The sequence below is a fragment of the Trypanosoma brucei genome, chromosome 9 (genome assembly GCF_000002445.2).
Source record: "Trypanosoma brucei brucei TREU927 chromosome 9, whole genome shotgun sequence".
NCBI classification, from domain to species: Eukaryota; Euglenozoa; class Kinetoplastea; order Trypanosomatida; family Trypanosomatidae; genus Trypanosoma; species Trypanosoma brucei.
In genome coordinates this window covers 2,201,798-2,220,106 of record NC_007282.1, presented here as the reverse complement: position 1 = coordinate 2,220,106, position 18,309 = coordinate 2,201,798, and the positions used below count along the sequence as shown (strand labels likewise).

General features: G+C 44.8%; 7 protein-coding genes and 1 pseudogene across 7 annotated transcripts; 6 read left to right on the top strand and 2 right to left on the bottom strand.

Moving 5' to 3' along the window:
* Window positions 1-234: 234 nt before the first annotated feature.
* On the bottom strand, window positions 235-4,587 carry Tb09.211.4960 (annotated as a pseudogene).
* A 229-nt stretch (window positions 4,588-4,816) lies between these two features.
* Window positions 4,817-5,380, bottom strand: Tb09.211.4950 (hypothetical protein; the record flags this gene model as incomplete). Its single annotated transcript, XM_822542.1, has 1 exon — window positions 4,817-5,380. One exon carries the CDS (start codon window positions 5,378-5,380, stop codon window positions 4,817-4,819), a length of 564 nt encoding a protein of 187 aa, XP_827635.1.
* Window positions 5,381-6,229: 849 nt separating this feature from the next.
* Window positions 6,230-6,754, top strand: Tb09.211.4940 (hypothetical protein, unlikely; the record flags this gene model as incomplete). The annotated part of the gene is made up of 1 exon (XM_822541.1): window positions 6,230-6,754. The coding sequence occupies one exon, from the start codon at window positions 6,230-6,232 to the stop codon at window positions 6,752-6,754; it is 525 nt and encodes a 174-aa protein (XP_827634.1).
* Window positions 6,755-8,521: 1,767 nt separating this feature from the next.
* Tb09.211.4930 (hypothetical protein) lies at window positions 8,522-8,917 on the top strand (the record flags this gene model as incomplete). Its single annotated transcript, XM_822540.1, has 1 exon — window positions 8,522-8,917. The coding sequence occupies one exon, from the start codon at window positions 8,522-8,524 to the stop codon at window positions 8,915-8,917; it is 396 nt and encodes a 131-aa protein (XP_827633.1).
* A 2,426-nt stretch (window positions 8,918-11,343) lies between these two features.
* Tb09.211.4920 (dynein-associated protein, putative) lies at window positions 11,344-11,640 on the top strand (the record flags this gene model as incomplete). The annotated part of the gene is made up of 1 exon (XM_822539.1): window positions 11,344-11,640. The coding sequence occupies one exon, from the start codon at window positions 11,344-11,346 to the stop codon at window positions 11,638-11,640; it is 297 nt and encodes a 98-aa protein (XP_827632.1).
* A 349-nt stretch (window positions 11,641-11,989) lies between these two features.
* Window positions 11,990-15,475, top strand: Tb09.211.4910 (ubiquitin carboxyl-terminal hydrolase, putative; the record flags this gene model as incomplete). The annotated part of the gene is made up of 1 exon (XM_822538.1): window positions 11,990-15,475. One exon carries the CDS (start codon window positions 11,990-11,992, stop codon window positions 15,473-15,475), a length of 3,486 nt encoding a protein of 1,161 aa, XP_827631.1.
* A 340-nt stretch (window positions 15,476-15,815) lies between these two features.
* Window positions 15,816-16,472, top strand: Tb09.211.4900 (hypothetical protein; the record flags this gene model as incomplete). Its single annotated transcript, XM_822537.1, has 1 exon — window positions 15,816-16,472. One exon carries the CDS (start codon window positions 15,816-15,818, stop codon window positions 16,470-16,472), a length of 657 nt encoding a protein of 218 aa, XP_827630.1.
* Window positions 16,473-16,915: 443 nt separating this feature from the next.
* Tb09.211.4890 (casein kinase II, putative) lies at window positions 16,916-17,965 on the top strand (the record flags this gene model as incomplete). The annotated part of the gene is made up of 1 exon (XM_822536.1): window positions 16,916-17,965. The coding sequence occupies one exon, from the start codon at window positions 16,916-16,918 to the stop codon at window positions 17,963-17,965; it is 1,050 nt and encodes a 349-aa protein (XP_827629.1).
* Between the last annotated feature and the right edge of the window lie 344 nt (window positions 17,966-18,309).

The window sequence follows — 18,309 nt, the reverse complement described above, 5'->3', positions numbered from 1 at the left end:
GATGGATATAACTTGCAAAAATACGAAGCACTCAAATAACTGTAATGAGATCCTCGTATTTCTCGTAATTAAGATAGTGTAACATACAATATCATCCATATGAATTGTTACTGGTATCTGTTTGAGTAATAGTGCCTACAGTGAGCGAACCACTCGAACTGGATGTTTAATTTAATAACGTATTCTCAGCAATAAGTTGTTACAATAATACAACACGAAATAATGGACCACATATTAATGGATATGTAACCTCCTTTTTCTCAGTTCACGCAGGATATCGGAACTGACATAAGCATTTTTGACCCCCACCCAAGAAAGACATGGCAATTCCAAAAGACTTCTGAATCCTTCTTCTCTGAGCCTTCTGGCATCATAGCTCAAAAGGAAATGTAAGTTTTTAATAGATTTTATTCTCCCAAGTGGTGTAATATCATTAAGATTTTCACAATAAGAGAGATTGAGCTCCTCAATGGTATGGGATAGCTGCATTTCCATGAGATCTTCATCTGTAATGCGCGACATAATCAGGTCAAGAATGCGTAACCTCGGAAGAGTGAAAAGTGCACTAAACCCCTGCGTTACATCTCGCATTTCCCTATATGCAACTCCTCCAGTGTCTTGATATTAGCAAGACATGAAGCATCGGTCATATCACACGATTCAAGGTTGAGTGTGACGAGGGATTTGCATCTGCTGATATAATATCCATCGTAACGCGTCGTAACTCTGACGGATACCAAGTTGAGCACACGAAGTCGTGGTAATTCGCTAAGTGCTTCCCAGCCTGAAGTTATGTGGTAACATCCTCTCAGATTCAATTCCTCCAGTGCCGTAAGGTTTGATATATGAGATATGTCTGTTAGTTCATAATTGTTGGATAGGTTGAGTGACGTAATGGATCGAGACAGACAAATATCATTAAGTGTGCTATTGCTAATATCAGATAAACCCAGATCCAGCGATTTAAGCCGTGGCAGTTTCTCAAGTGTCCCGACTCCTCCCAGGTTATCACCGCATTCCCGCAATGATAATTCCTCAAGGGATGTGATATCTGAGAGGGGTGTTGTGTCTGTTAAGTCCTCGCCCACTTCAATAGTAAGCCTCACGAGAGATTTGCTCGTCCCGATAGATTCAACAGATATATCACTACCTCTCACATTTCGCAGAAGCAAAAAAACGCAACCGTGGGAGTGTACCAGGAGCATTCAGTCCCTTGAGGCCGTCTGAGCAGTTCTTAACTATCAGCTCCTCCAGTGATTGAATTTTATACACCACCGTAACATCTGACAACTCCTCACACCGGAAAAACTTTAGTTTCACAAGTGTTTTGCAACTGCTAAGGCAAACTATATCTTTAGCGGTGATTTTAGTATCAGATAGAATTGCCACACGTAGTAGAGGCAGCTTTCCGAGCGACTCCCAGCCTTTTCGTATTTGCTCACACTCGCTAATATTCAGTTCTTCCAGTGTCGATAAGGAAGATAATACTGATATATCAGTTACCCATTTGCAATGTGATAAGTTGAGTGACTGCAGCGATTTCGAATCGGAAATATTTTTAGTTACATCACCATTGATATCCGTATATTTCAGATTCAGTACTCGAAGATGCGGTAGACAGGAAAATGACGGTATGCAACATACTTCCTGTAAATGATCAAGTACCAATTCCTCCAACGTTGCAACGTTAGACAGAACTTTCACAGATATGCGCCCCCTTGACCTCTCAAGATTCAGTTTCACAAGTGACTTACTATTCCCAAGGATGGAACATTGTTGTGCATCACTGTCTCCAATTTGACATTCCCTCATGCTTAGGATACGTGCCTTGGGAAGCGTTCCAAGAGTTTCAATACTTTTTATGATGTTAGGGCAACAATCAAGGTTCAACTCCTCCAGCATAGTAATTTTAGAAAGTGCTGTGATATTCGTTATATCTTTGCAAAACGCAAGGTTGAGTGTATTCAAAGACTTGCACTCGCTAACATGCCGTATGTTTTCATCATTAATGCGTGTATTTGACAGTACGGACACGCAGTTGGTGAAGTGTACCAAATACATTCCAACCGGATGTTACATTACAGCAGTTGTCAATGTTGAGTTCCTCCAATGCCGTAAGGGAGGCTATTGCAGAAATAGATGTTATTTTCTTGCAATGCGAAAGATTTAATGATACAAGTGGGATTGAGCTTGTGCAGATATTCTCAAGGGAATTATTATCAGCTTGTGTCCGTCCCAAATCCAGTACACGAAGCTGCGGTAGGCTGCCCAGTGTTCCCATTCCAGAGGTTACTTTGTCACAGTAGTGGAGATTCAGTTCCTCAAGTGTAACAAGGTTCAAGAGGGTCTTGACATCACCAAACCCTTTGCAATTCTCAAGACTGAGCCTTACAAGTGATTTACCATTCCCTAGTGAACCAATAACTGAATCTTTCAAGTGCACACCCGTTATGTTCAACACACAAAGCCGTGGCAACTCTCCAAGAACGCTCAGCCCTTTTCTGATGTTTGAACAACTATCAAGATTCAACTCCTCAAGCGTAGTGATGTTAGAGAGAGCTGTAACATCAAGTAACTTATCGCAGAAAGAAAGATCAAGCGTAACAAGGTTTTGGTACTTGCTGAAATGGGATATGTCTCCGTCAGCAATATGTGTATTCGAGAGGATTGCCACATGTAGCTGCTGAAGTTTTTCAAGTGCTTCCCATCCTGCATTTATTCCAAAACAGTTGCTCAGATTCAGTTCATTCAATGCTTCGAGGCTTGAAATATGGGACACATTTGTCATTTTCCAACAATGGGAAAGGTTGAGGGACACCATTGTCTGCGATAGGCATAAACTTCTGAGAGACTCATTGTCGGTATTTGTGCCAGACAGGTCCAACATTTTAAGCTGTGGCGGGTTTCCGAGACATCCAATTCCTGCGTCAATACCCGTGCAGCCGTGAAGGCTTAGTTTTTCCAGAGTCAAAATGTTGGCGAGTGCTTCCACATTACTCAGTCCCGTGATACTCTCCATATTGAGCTGTAAAAGGGATTTTGAGGCACAAATACCAGTAAAGTCAAGGGACGAGATGTGTGCCTCCTTTATGTTAAGTACACGCAGGTATGGCAGTGTACCAAGGCAACCCACACCACTAATGATGTCAGCACATTTTTGAATATTCAGCTCCTCGAGTGTAACAATGCTGGATAAGAGTGTCATATCACCAAAGCCTGCGCAGTTATCAAGACTGACCTTTACAAGTAATCCACCAGTCCCAACTGAATCGAGAGATGGCTCGCTCAGGTGCATGTCCTTCATGTGCAATACGCGTAGCTTTGGTAATACCCACACAACGCCCATCCCCCGCGTTATTCGGCGACAACCGTTAAGGTTCAATTCCTCAACAGCAGCGGCATTGGAGAGTGGATTGATATCTGTCAGCTGAATACAATAAGAAAGGTTCAGCTTTTCAAGAGACCCACAGTCACACAAATCCTTCAGACAATTATCTTCCACAGGAACACTACTCAAGTCCAGCATACGCAATCGTAACAACCTGGCCAGTGTTCCTATTCCCTTCGTTATGTGGTAACAGCTGTTTAGATTCAACTCTTCAAGCGCTGCAAGTTGTGAAATTGGGGTTGCATCCGTGATATTGTTGCATTCGGATACACTCAGTTTGGACAGTTTAGCACATGCACTTATTTCCTCCACACAGTTGTCATCAATATCTGTGGAATTTAACTCAAGACACATCAGGTTAGTCAAGCGAGAGATTCCTCTGATATTTGTCAGTTGCATGGTGTCAGCAATAACCAACTCCTCCAATGTTCCAATATTGAATAAGTGACGAGCGCCATTGTTGTCAACATTGTTGCTCTTAAGATAAAGCCTTTTCAACATGTGCAGTCTCTTCAAAGATATCATATTCACAGGTTTGCCACGCGGATATTCAATGCGTAACTCTTCTAACTGCTTTAGCTTACTGACTCGTTGTGAGTTAAATTTCCAACCCTTTGATAGCGCAATGGTTAATTTCTTAGCTTGAATGCGGCCACAGAGTGAGGAAAGAGCACCTTCATGTAGTCCTTCGTCACTGAAGGCATTATCAGCAGCATTATATAACGTTACCGCGCGTATGCATTCGGTGTCATCACACACACCACCTCGCCTTTCGCCACTCATAGCTGTGAGATTACTCATGAAACACTTAAGTGCCTTCACACTGCTTTCCAGCCGTGTCGTTTGTTTAGTCAATTTCTCATGCTCATTCAGTAACGATACCACAGTTTCATCATTACTGGCGTCACGCGTCTCTTCGGTGATTGTAACGGTGGTGAGTTTATTTTGTTCAGTAGTTGATGGTTCCTTTAAAGCTTCTGACTGCTCAGGAGATGAGATGCGCTGTCGCTTTCTTCCTTGGTTTCCTGACATTATAGTTCCCATTTCCGATTCCTTGAGGTGCTGAGTGTTGAGGAAATGCTTTTTCTTTTTTAATAATAGAGCTAAGCGATGAATCAAACGGGGGGGGGGGAAGTGTTATAAGGAAGTAATTGAGGTGCATGCCAAAATGTGTTATGGTCAGTAATCCTAACATTCATTCAGCAGCCTTTGGGCACAAAAGAAATGATAAATGTAATGAGGTTGTTTTGTATATATATAGAAATCAATAAAGTGTGGCAAAAATATACTGTTTATTATTCTCAGTTGCTTGCACGCTTAGCAGCCACAAGGGATTAATTTTATTCTCGTTGTTGTATTTATGAATTACTGACCCAGTGCCTGAAGCACGCGGCAACAGTAGTTTCTGACAGTAGTATTAGGAAGTCTCTACACTTCCTTAAACCGGAAGCTAACCTTCGCCTTCACGACCTTCCCTCGCAGGGCAACTAGCATATAATCGTGATGCGTCGATGTCGCAGCATGGAAAGTAAGGTGACACTCGCCTTCCCTTTCATTGGTTGCAATATTTTCCAAAAGCACGGCACACACAACCACAAAGCTGTTAGAATAATCCCAATCCTCACTCCCTCCACGAGCTGCCCATTTGCAATAATGGTGTGGGCTTTCATGTAATATCATTGCGTCGGCCGTGGCGCAGTGGCAAAAAATTTTCCCCTTTTCTCCTTTTTGCCTTTTTAGAATTTTCTTCGTAACTTCGTGATATCTTCCCCTTACCAACAAAGCCATCGGCCACCATCGCAATGTACCGATGAGTATGCAGCTACAGCTGAATGCCCCCGAGTTACCCTTCTTTAATATTTTCACAATATATCTCCTTTGCTTTAACGCCACAACCTCACAGCACACAGCAGCTGTGAGGGAGAAGCCTCCTAACACAATAGCCGGACAGCGGTGTTTTAGTGCGAATGGTGTTGGCGCGATAAACCACATGGCAAAAATTACGTTTCTTCAATGTTTCGCAGTCTGAATAAACAGGCCTTAATTACGCTGATGAATATAGCGAGAAACATTGAGTGAGAAGGCGTGTCGGCTTTGCATCGCGTCATTATGAATAAGTATTACGCATCCGCGTTGGCAGAAATTAACGCACATGCAAAGCAACTCGGCCAGCAAGTAGCGGTGACTAAGTTGGATCAATGACTGTTAGACGTGATGATCTTGCGGCTACGGAAGATTGTGGCGAGAAGCGAGATCAAATAAGCGAGTCCCTTAACAAAAGGTCGGAATGGCTCAGATTATTACTTTTTGCTCGGATTGGAAGGAGTGTGTGGTTTGTGCGTGTGGTGTGGATTACGACAAGTCGTCGGGTAGAGATCCCGACACGGATACGGAAGCATTTCCAATGGAACAGGGACAGTGTAGCGCTCCTCGATTGGTTGGTGACACCTAAGACAGCCAAGTCCAATTCACACCGAGCAGGTCGTTAAGTTCGCATTCGGGGATTAGGACGCTCTCGATATTACGTGACTACTTTCCACTTTGAAGCTCAAGGAACATGTAACAACGCTCACAACAACCAAAGTCGAACGCATTCTGGCTTCATGGGAGGTGATGACGCACCCCGTTAGGAGAGGGGCCTTTACAGCATGCTGAAGCCACAAGTTGTGGAAGAACACAGCATGAATCCTCACACTATTCCCCAACTGATTAAGCACATCTATCCGTTCCAGTTGCCGAGGAACACTGTCAGCCACTTGGACAAATACACCGCCATGTTGACTAATATGTAGAATATGGTCTCTATGATGTAACCCATGTCTTAGATGAAGGATAAGAGCCATGGGAGCCGCCAGGGCGTTGTCCCTTCAAGACGCACGGTTATACGATAACAAGGAGGGCGCATGCCACACGCCTGTTGAATACGCAGGACAAGGCTTCCATTCCTTTACAGCAAGTGCGCGTCCCGCTGCTGGAGATATATTGAATCCCCTGGCGATGCCGGCCACCTCAACGTGGTGCCAGGGTCCAGTACCCCGTATCATCGGGGGAAGCCAAGAGCCAGCAGAGTTCCTTTCATGGGGAACACTGCTGTGCTCCGGCTACGGCATCATACAGCACAGGGATCAGCAGCGTCTTCCTGGGACACCGTTTTTCATTTGTCGGTCCCTGGGTACGTGCCAGCGTGCCATCAGCAGTATCATCCGCACTAAGATGCTGCTGTCCGGTGATGTGGACCTCCGAAAAAAAAGGATTGCCAATTGGCATCTTTGGGAGAGTCCAGGGTGGGAGGCTTCTCGCCCCATCTGCTGTATTCCGTTCATATGCGGAAATACAACAAAAATTATAGAGGGTGTGTTAGGATGAATGAAAAAGGGAGACTCTGCCACAGTCGCCAGAACGATAGCATTTCAGGGCTCTACGGTGATGGCTGATGGCCGCGCCAGTGGGGGGAAACTCTCACGAAGGCACGAAGAAAATTCTAAAAAAAAAATATATTGAATCATTTCTCGCTTAAATTCGAGTGCGGAATGTAGATTTCAACATCTCTGGGGACTGATCGGACTGAGACCAAAAGGGACCAGTGAAAGGAGCCCTCAGGTTATTTCCATCGGCGATGATCGTCTACTTTGGAAGGTCGGTATCTTAAAGGATGCCTCCTCCGCACCAACAGGAGCTCGGGTCATCCCTTTTCTCAATTGCAGAGGATAAACCCTCCAACGAGCGTCGCTGGTGAATTGCGTGGACTCAAGAGAAATAACAAAAGCGGATGAACCTTACGAGGCAATTGTTCCTTTTGGAACACGTTTCAAAAGACCCTTATGCGGTTACTATCCTGAGTTGTCGACTTTTTCTGTCTGTTTTTTTTTGTTTTTTCTTAGAGGCGTTACGTCGTCGTCTTTTGCCTCGGACAGAGAACTTGTCCCCGCTACAGAGGCCGCTTTGTTGCCACTGTCCGCACTTGGTTTAGTAAGTGGGTATTGCTTTCTTGCCTGTTTAAAAAGAAGAAACGCACGGTTACACCCAATTGGGAACCCGCAGTTGATTTGGTCACAGATGGCTCTTTGAGGGGTTGTGGGTCTGGGGCATGTCTTCTTATTTTATTCCCGTGAGGTGAAAGTAATGTTGTGTGGTGTCGTTGATTTAAGTTCCCTTTTCTTATCATGCAGGCTCAGGCCCGTGTCATCCGACTCTCCTCAGTAGCATTCGTGGAATCCTTTCCCCCTGAGTATTGACATTTGGGTTGATAATACATTCCTGTAAGGCGCGGAAACAAAAGGAAACACAAAAGCCTACGGTCTTTCCGTGGCCATGGATGAGATGTTTATGATATTTGATTCCCACAACATTAGCACAAATTACTCGTTTAATCGCTCCGTCACCAAACTGGCGGTCGGCTCCCGCGGAGGCACACGGTTAAACTGCGCAAAGTTGGTGAAGGAGTTTAACTTACAAAAGTAAGTGGCAGTGTCCCGAGGCTTTTGGGGACCACATGAACTGCCCTTTCACAAGTCTACTGTGAAATAAATATTCCGCTGCTGCTTGCCACCTAAGTTTGTGTCAGATGGGTATTGATGATTATAGATTTAGTTTGCAATTCCTTGCCCTTCTCTTTAATCTTCTTAAATAGATTAAGGGATCGAAAAAAAAAATCCGAAGCACATATATATTTTTAAAAGTATCAGCTGCTCACAGTTTTGCGCCGAAGGTTAGGGTGCCGACGACTCCCTCCTTCTCTTTTTATTTTTTGGGGTATGGGGGCTACCGCAGTTGTAGCTCCTTGCATTGTATGCAGTGCTTGTGGTGCTGGTCCCTTGCGAGCTGCTTATGGTTTCGCTACAGGATAACGGGCTGTTGATGTGTTGGTATCTCAGTGGCTTAGTAGTTGACTTATTAAAGGTAATTCACTTCGCAGGTGGTAAGACCCTTCTTGGATTAAAAACTCTCCTTTTTTTCCCGCACTGTCACGTTTCGTTTCCTCTATTTTTTTGCTCCGCCGTCCCTTTGCTTTTTTGAGAAGCCAGTTTGTTGTTGTCGCTTGTCCGTTTAATTATGGTGGGTCGTTTATTTGTCCATTTGTCGTTATGCTAACGTTTGGCTGTACTTTTTTGCTGTTTACGGGACTTATTGAGCATGAGTGGTGAGATTAAAATGTTGTCTAGTCGCCCTATTTTCTCTCGTTTGGTGCTTGTGCCCCGCAGTGCAATTTGGGGGAAAACTGTAATATGCATATATTTGATCTGTGTGTCTGCAACTCTGTTTGGCGAGGTGAAACCACCTTTGCACATTTGTTGTAAGACAAAGAAAAAGGAGAAAATGATGTGGAAATGCGCCCAGTTATATGGTTTTCTTTCTGGTGCACTGCCGCCAGTTAACGGTAACTGCATTTCTCCTTCGCAGTTTCTGGTTCTGACGTGTTCCCTACAAACTTGCGGGAGAAGCTTAGGCGACATGTTAGCATGGGAAGTAAGGGAAGGTCTTGGAGACTCTATCTTCTTTCTGGGGCAGCAATGCTTTTTTTTTTTTTAATAGCATGACAGAGCGATTCCTTTTTCGTCCTGTAACTCAAACTTATGGCGGTCGCTCATTTGGTAAGAATTGTTTACGTTTAGACTATTGGTGTTTAGTATGCGGCGTGCTGGAAATTAAGTTGAGCCTTTAGCTATTTTTTTTACTTCTGGTACTAGATATGTTCGTAACTTTGAAATGCTTTCAACTTACTTAACTGTGATAGACCAAAACTTCGTTGCCAGATTATTATCTACCATGACCGTTTGATTACTGTTAATAGTTTTCCGAGGCGTGTTTCGTTTTGGCTTGTGTTGGTTTGTGACAGGCATTGAGGGAACAAGGGTTCTTCTAGGCAACTCAACTCTTTAAAAGTTTGGTTTGAGCAATCAATCGAGTGATGGTGCATGTGGAGGGTTATGTACTATGCATGTTTTTTGTTGTTGAAGGGTCATACACAGGATGGTTCAGCTTTGAACTTATTGCATTTTTTTTCTTAAATTGAGTATATATTCTAAACAATTTTGGGGTTACCCATGTTCGTTTAATCATACTCTCGAACTTTCCGTTGCCAAATGTCGTAGAGTTAGCATAAAACCCTTGTGTTTTGTCTATGGAGTGATTATATATGTACGGAGATGCTTATGAGCGAATTCGATTTTTTTTTGTTGTATTCTTAGTATTTGTTCGCATTTCATTCTTTTCGAACCCCATATGAATGACCCGTGAGAAGTGAACAATATTTTTACATCCCCCTGAACTTTTCCCTCAGGAAGACAGGGGTATTATTATTATTGTTTACTCTTTTGCGCCGAGGTGCGCTGGCCACTGACAATGTTTCTATCTTTGCTTCTATATTTCATTCGTCTATGCATGTAGATGCGCTGGGCGAGGTATTATTGTATTTGCACGACTAATATGGTCTCGTCTGACAGTTCGGGCGATATTTGGAGGGGGGGGCATCCCCGTTATCGAGTGGCTCAGTGTGTTGGTATACAAAACTTGAGGGTGGCTATATGTAGAAGAGGAAATGTGCAATCTTCGGTGGTTGTACGTATATACATATGTTTGTCTTGGCTCGCGGAATACCTATTTTTGAAGGATGTTGAGCGGACACGGAGGTTGGTGCTGGCCGCATTGATATGTAGGTGAGGCCATCAGCGAAACACCAGCTTTTTTCATTCCTGTTAATCGCATTGTTTGTTCGGCCAAAACATTGCTGTCTTGTTTCCCCTCCCTTTTCTTTTGCAGATCTTGTGCGGGTGAGTCAGGCCAGAGTTTGTCTAGTCAATGCTTTTCGTCTGCCTTTATTTTTTAAAAGTCCGTTATCCTTGTGCAAACGTTTTTGCTGCTGTTTTTTCTTAAGTGGTCTAACTGCGTAACCGGTGCTAGTCTGTGACAGTGGTGTAAGGAGGATGGCTGCGGGATTTTTTTTTTTTTTTAAACGAGCTACTAGATAAAATTGTTAATGAACTCGTCGTGGGGAAGGAATTCTTCTGTGATGTTATCGATCATAGTAAAAAGTTTATTCTTACCTTTTGGACCGTTAGTTGAACCCGTTTTTACGATTGACTCCCCTTTTAAAAGCTAGGGTATTCATAAATAAGGCGGTTACGGTAGCAAATTTGTGCTACCAAGTAGGAGGGAGGATGACGCCACGTGCGTAACTGTATCGGGGAACTTCAACAGGGACCGAAACAGTGTTTTTAGTGCACACGGGGAGAGAAAAACTTTCTTTTTGGATTTGCTGCAGCCACCCTCAACGGCGTTCGTTCACTGTGCCCACACCCACCCTAACAATAGGGCTACATATGCGAAGTCACACAACGAAAGGATTGGAAAGTTGGTGTTGTGGACTGTCATAAAAACGAACTCCATGAAGGGGATGTGACCAGCTAATTCATGAATATAGAGGCAAGGATCATTGTTGGTGGTGAAACAATCAAAATATTTTTATTTTATATGATACCGACTTCCTCTGTGTGTGCGCGCGACCCCATCAAAACGTTCTAGTGGAATCCCCCGGATGAGTGTTTTCAGTTGTTTCATCGAAGTCATTTGCTCATTTCTGGAACAATCAATCGCGTGTATAACATCAGCAGCAAAGCTAGAAATAGTTAATTAAGCCATTTTCCTTCGGATGCTGAACAAGAGTTGTACTCTTTGCGCACAAAACCACTTTATATGCAATTTTTCTTTCGCCTTCGCATTACTCGTACACGAAACGCTCATTTCCTTTTTCATTCCTTTTCACATATCTGCCAGCATTGGCTGTGTTTTGTGGAAATTTGTGAACACGAAAGGAAGTCGATAGAAGTTGAAGTAGAGGAACAGCGAAGGGTAAAGTTTTTCTCCACAGTAAATAGGTGCTTTGTTTATACTCTAACTCTACTTCATCACACCGTTCTTGGTGTTCGGCAGAGTACATACTCTCTCGGTGTCTGAGGATGTCTGAGATAGAGGAAAGCTTCCAGCGAATTAGTCAGCGACCGAACGTAACGGGAATCATAGTGGTGAATAATGAAGGAACGCCAATAAGGAGTACCATTGAGGACACTGCCACACAAAATCAGTATGCGCATCTTATCACGGCCTTAGCCGCAAAGGCACGTCATTGCGTTAGAGATCTAGATCCAACGAATGACATTTGCTTCTTGCGCATAAGGAGCAAAAAGAACGAAATCATGGTCGCTCCGGACAAGGATTTCACCCTAATTGTAATTCAACGATTTTCAGATGTTTGAAGATGATCGTATATTTCGCCGAACTTCTGGTTTCTTTGGCTTTGCTTCCGATTTTGGGAATCATGTAGAGGCGGCATAACGGCGTTGTGCCAACAAGAGACTAGTAAGGCAAAATAGAAGAAAATAAAGATGTATCCATCCACGTATTTGGTCTGTTTTTAAATTTTTGTTTATGATACGGAAATTGGGGGTTCAGATGAAAGGCTTCTTGGTTTCAGATTGTGTTCACGTCTCCTGCTCGTACTCTGGGGACAGGTATCATTTTCCTCCTCCATATACCTCATTTTTAAAAAGTTAGATTGCTTTCTTCCCTCACCCCCTCTTCTAAAAAAAAGCTATTTTGGAAACCATGCTTCAGGTTCTAGGTATTGTGAAGCACATTTTTTGGAATGACGCCATGTATGACAGGTCGCTATTACCATCGGAGGCATCGATGGAGAAATGCCACTTAACATGGAGTGACTTGGCGGCTATGACAGGTCGAAATCGTGTGGCCTTATTGGCTGAGTGTGGCATCCATCATTCACTTAATCCCGTTTTCATGCGGGCGATACATCATGTTACGTCGCGCAGTGGCTCAGGATGTGAGGGATTCCAGATAGTTCACACCCGCCTGAGTGCGCGTCTGTGGAGCCCTTCTCTCCGGAGAACTTCTTTACTTGCTCCAACGGTTGTCAACAGCGACATTTTTGTGGATGGGAAGGCCGAAGGTATAATAAGTGACGAAACAGTATCGAGTAACGCAGTAAACGAGCACAAAAGGCGGAGAACGAAGTATAATGGGTTATTGAATCAGGGAGCGACATGTTACTTGAATTCGCTCCTCCAGACATTGTTCCACATTTCCGAGTTTCGGTTGGCAATTTATCAAATACCTACAGCAGAAGAAGCTGAGGAGAAAAACGATGTAAATATTAAGGCAACGAAGTCTATTCCGTATGCATTACAGAGGTTGTTCTGCCATCTCCAAACGGGGAGTGAGGCTGCTGATACTACTGAGCTTACCGAGTCTTTTGGATGGAGTTCAAGCGACAGTTTTGTCCAGCATGACGTTCACGAATTGACATGTGAACTGCTTGATAAGTTGGAAAACAAGTTAGGAGGAGTGCGAAAGTCAGATAATGGTTTTACGGTGGAAGAGATTGCAAGCAATGCCATTAGTCGATTATTTGTTGGAATCTTAGAAAGTTTTGTTCGTGTCGGTGAAGTGGGTTACTATGGGGCAAAGGAGCAACTTTTTTACGATATACAGTTGGTTGTGAAGAATACGACAGATATATACGCTAGTTTGGATAAATTTTTCCAAGTGGAGGTCCTTGATGGAAAGAACAAATATTGCCTCGAACACGACGGCCAAAAGACTTACCACTGTGCAGAAAAGGGTGTTCGTCTGAAGCTTACCCCACCGATTCTAATTCTTCATTTGACACGATTCGATTACGATCCGCAAAAAGGTGAGACGAAGGTTCTGAGTCGTTGGGTTTATTACCACACACTGGACCTGTCTAAGTACGTGCCTCACGCCTCGTTGGATGAAGTTCACTACACCCTTTGTAGCGTGCTAGTTCATTCGGGCTCCAATGCTGGGTTTGGGCACTATTTTTGCTTTATATGGTGCTCAGATGCGTGGTACAGGTTCAATGATGGTGTTGTGAGTCAGGCGTCACTTCGGGATGTTTTCGAAACAAACTTTGGAGGATCAAGAATAAACTACTGGGGTTCTCAGGTTCCGAGCATAGCCAACGCTTACATGTTGGTATACATCCGAACGTCTCAGTTAAAGCAGATGTTGCGGCCTGTCGAGTTGAAGGATGTTCCGTTGCACGTTGCACAGCAGTTGGAGAGAGAGCGCGAAGAGCGTGAAAAAAGACTCAGGGAGAAGGCTGAGGACCATTTGTACGGTCGCATCCACTTTATAGAACCCCATGATATTGTGGCTAAAAATGAGTTTCTTTCCTGCCGACGACCTGCTGGGGCGCAATTTCCGTCCCAAAGAACCCTTAGGGTGCTTCTGAGTTCCGAGGCCCTTCCAGCGTTTAACTCATTTGTTGATGATAAGCTGGGGGTCCGCAGTTCCGAGCAAACTCTGTGGTACGTAGCATCGAAAGGTGTACGCAATCGCTTTTCTTTGCATCGGCGTGTTTCAGGGAGACTTGCCGTGTCTGACGTATTAGGTGGGGATAAGGAATGTTGTGTTCTCGTTGTTAACGCAGCTAATGCGCATTGCATCGAGGTAGATGGAGATGAAGAGCTGGAACATGACTTAATTCACCACAAAGTTTACACTCCTATGCAGCTGAAGGTTCACTTTGTTGGTTGCACAGTGATATCCCGCAAGAAGAGGGTTGAATTTTCAGACGTTTTCGAAAAGATGGAATCCTTTGTACGGAGCGCCATAGCGGGGATTGCAGACGACGTGGCCAAAACGCGTGATCATCACTTGACTGGCGTATGTTTGAAGAGCGTTGAAGAAGTCAGGACACCGACGGTGGCTCCCTTTCTTCCCTTGTCGCTTGGTGGTTCTGGCTACGACAGGGACATTAACAAATCCGTGAATAAATTAACCGTACTCATCGAAGATGAACAGGGGAAATTTTTATCTTCTCAGCAGTACCTACAGTCCGGTGACACACTTATTTGGCAGGAGGAGACACCGGGGGTCGATGCGCGTAATATATTTTATTCCGATATTGTTAGTTTTCAGCATTTTCTCAGGCGTCGTATCCCCGTGGAGATCAAGCTAAATTCACCCCCCTCGTACCCTACTCTTGTTGATGCGCAGTTGGCAGATGACATGACGTATGAACAGCTCCAGCGATATGTTGCTCGACTGATTGGTCAATCAGACAATTATGATCGTGTTCGTTTTACGATGTATAATCCAGAAACTCGATTGCCGTATTTCATGAAGGGGCGCCGAAGTGATCGCTCGAATCTCACGAGGTTGCTTTCCCCTCCTGTTCAACGTTCTATACCACTCTCGAAAATTCTTTACTACGAGTACTGTAAGTACACGGTAACGGAAATTGAGGCGGCTCATTCGCTTCAGTTCAAGCTGTTTGGCAGTTGTGTAAGACCCATCGGTGAATACTGGGTGTTGATGCCACGTGAAGAGCAAATTACACCAAAAGCGCTTTTCGGCCAATGCGTGAAAGAGATCAGTGATGTGAGGGCCACCGAGTCCGTTAACTCACTAGCCGTTTCTCAGTCTGTGAGGAGTGACAGGGAGAAGGAGCCCCAGACTGGGGAGATGACTCAATCTGAATTAAACTACTACGCAAGCCTGGACCCACAGGAGGCGTGGCGAACCCTCCGGTTGGTGGACGTGTGGTGTGGGAGGATTTACAATGTTTTTGATAAGGATCATGCACAAACATTTAATCGCTCCACATTTGAGGAGAGTGCGGAATATCGCATTGAGGAGTTGCCTAAACCCATAGATGGTGTTCCCCCCCAAAATCAGTCCATTATCCAAGTACATCACTTTACACTGCTACGTAATCGTGCGAACCCTGTTGACACGCATGGCAATCCTTTCAGTATCTACATTGGTCATGACGAGATGGCACCATCACTCCTTCAGCGTATAGCGATGAAGCTAGGTTTAAGTGAAGCTGCAGTGGTTGACTGGAAGATGGCTCTTGTCAAGGAAGATCGTGTTCTAGAGGTGCTGCCCACTGTCGCGATGGGAAAACAGCTATTCGATTTTTGTGACGAACATCATTACCAGCCCAACAAACAACCCCCTACGAAGATGGCCTTCCTCGGCTTGGAACACGCTCCGTTATCGAAAAGATGTGCAAGGAAAGAGGATAAGGTTGTTATCCACAATTAAAGCGACTCTTTCGGGTGACAGTGCATGGTTACGCTTTGTGTTGCTCTCGGTTCGAGCGTGCTGGCAGAAAGTCATTTGCTATATCATATATGACGTGCTCTATGTATCAGTGATGCTTATCACAATTGCTTTCTACCTGTCCCGTGTCTTTAATATTACTTTTTTCCTTTCCTTTTTTGTTTTGCTTGTAGCAGTTGTAGCTGGGGGATCATCTGTGGGTTAACTGATAGTGTATTCTGTAGCACTATTGCATTCGGCGGTGCAACGAGTTAAAATAAGACCGAGGGCTTTCTAGTCCCGTTGTCCCTTTCCTCATCATTTTTTTAAAAAATAACTGTCAATGTTCAGGGGAGGACAGTCCATACCACTGGAAATGCAACCCTTGTCTCAGTCGAGTCGTACCAGTGACACAAACGATCACCCATCGTCCCCAAATCTGGTGGCCGACCCATGCTCTCGGCGCGTCGTCTTAACAGGCTCATGTCGGGACGACTGCAGGTTGAGGGGGAAAGCACCGGTGACTGTCGGGAGGTCGCGTACAGATGGCAGAGTGTCTTCAACTCAAAACAGCAGCACGTGGAGAAATTCAACTGAGTTTGGGAATCTGTACAGTCGGGATGGGATGCCGTCGGCAGTGTCAACGTGTGGAGGCCTAACACGATCTACCACAATTTCCTCCTCTAATCTTGGGGGAGTTACGCCACAGTTCTTCGCTTCCGGTGTATTTTTGCAGAGTGTTGACACTTACATTGGCGAGCTTCCCGCAGCTGAAGGAAGCGTTGAGGGACATGAGGTGATTCCGGCGTTGCTGTGTGCAAGAGAGCCACAGGATGTGGTGGTCATTGATGAAAATGACCCGATATGGTGTGACCTTCTAGCTCTAGGTGGTGGTGCCGAAAGCCTCGAGATGACCCAGAATACCGTTTCACGACTAATGAGTATGGAGGCTGTACCTCGATTACCTCTGTTGCCTCTAACCGTGGAACATATGGGGTAATCACGTAACCAAAGCGTTAAGTGCAACTGATTGGATGGCGATACAGGGGTCGTTTCCCAACCTTTTTCTATTACCATCGTAGTGTGAAAAATTGAGAAAGTGACCGCCGAATTGCCATCCAGTCAACTGTATTTAGTACCGTCTCTCCTGCGTATTGTGCATCAGAGAGTGCGGTTTCTCTGAACAGTAGTTTTTTTTTCCAAGTCATGGATTGCAGCAAGCTCCTTTTGGAGAAAAGAGAACTGCTGCTCTTGTGCTGGAGGAGGGGATAATAATATTGAGAAAATGAATCGAAGGAGAAAAGCCAGGAGGAGGGCTGGTTTGAAACTCTCATTAGCCTCTTTCGTGTCATGGGGGATCCTTATCATTATTCTCATTTTTGAAGTGCTTTGTCGCTCATTCTTTTTTTTTTTCGTGGTGCTAAAGGCTATTGGCTGATAAAAATGTCCGTCTCTTCGCAACCTAACACAGACGGTGCGCATCGGTACGCTCGTGCCAACGTTGAAAAACCCCGTGAGTATTGGGACTATGAGTCAGCCCGCATACAGTGGAGCTCACCTGAGCGCTACGAGATCATCGAGAAAATTGGACGGGGGAAGTACAGTGACGTGTTCCTAGGTTGGGATACGAAGGTTCGACGTCAGGTGGTGATTAAGGTGCTTAAACCCGTGAAGAAGAAGAAAATACTCCGAGAGCTGAAGGTGCTTCAAAACTTGCAAGGGGGCCCCAACATTGTTGAGCTCTACGATGTAGTGAGAGATCCCTGCAGCAAAACACCTTCATTTATATTTGAGTACGTTGAGGCCTCTGACTTTCGAACGGTATTCCCCACATTTTCTGATTATGACGTGCGCTACTACATATTTGGTGTTCTTCAAGCGCTAGAGTATGCCCACTCAATGGGAATAATGCATCGTGATGTGAAACCTAACAACATTGCAATCGATCATAAAAAGCGGGACCTGATTCTCATTGACTGGGGTTTGGCTGAGTTCTTCCATCCTCTCACGCCGTACAATGCCAGAGTGGCGTCTCGTTACTTCAAAGGCCCCGAGCTCTTAGTGGAGCTGCCAATGTACGACTACCGGCTTGATATGTGGTCTCTTGGCTGCATGCTTGCTGGCATGATATTCATGAGGGAGCCTTTCTTTCATGGAAAGGACAACAATGATCAACTGGTCCGTATCGCCAAAGTGTTAGGAACCGATGAGCTGTTTGAGTACCTCCACAAGTACAACCTAACACTTCCCCAGCACCTGGAAACTGCGGTTGGGCGACATGGTAAGAAGCCTTGGACGATGTTCGTTACGCAAGAGAATCAACATCTGTGTCCGAAAGAAGCGTTGGATTTCCTCGATCAACTGCTTCAGTACGATCATGTCAAGCGCGTCCAGGCGTTAGAGGCAATGGACCATCCGTACTTTGATCCTGTGAGGGCTGAGTGCACGGCTAGAATCAGGGAGAAGAAAAGAGGGAATGTTGTCACGGAGTAGGATTTTGCTGTGGATGTGGGAAGGAAATTGCCCAAGCTGCAATAAAGGGGGGGGGGCGAAAGAGAACAGAGTGTAAGCACCTAAGCTATGAGAGAGCGGCGAAATGTTAAGTCGGTGGAGATATAGCATTCGACGTACAACCGCGTAGGTATTGAGCAGGTGTGTCGAATTCTTTTTTTTCCCCTTGTCCGTTGAGAAACCAGATAACGGAGTTGTGGGCTATATTTTTCTTTATTCACCTTTCTCTGTGTATATGGAGGCGAAGGAATTGAAGGAATGCACTTGCGGTGAAGTGTAATAAGAAATACGGAAGGGACCGCGCGGCAGTTGCGGTTGCGGTGCGA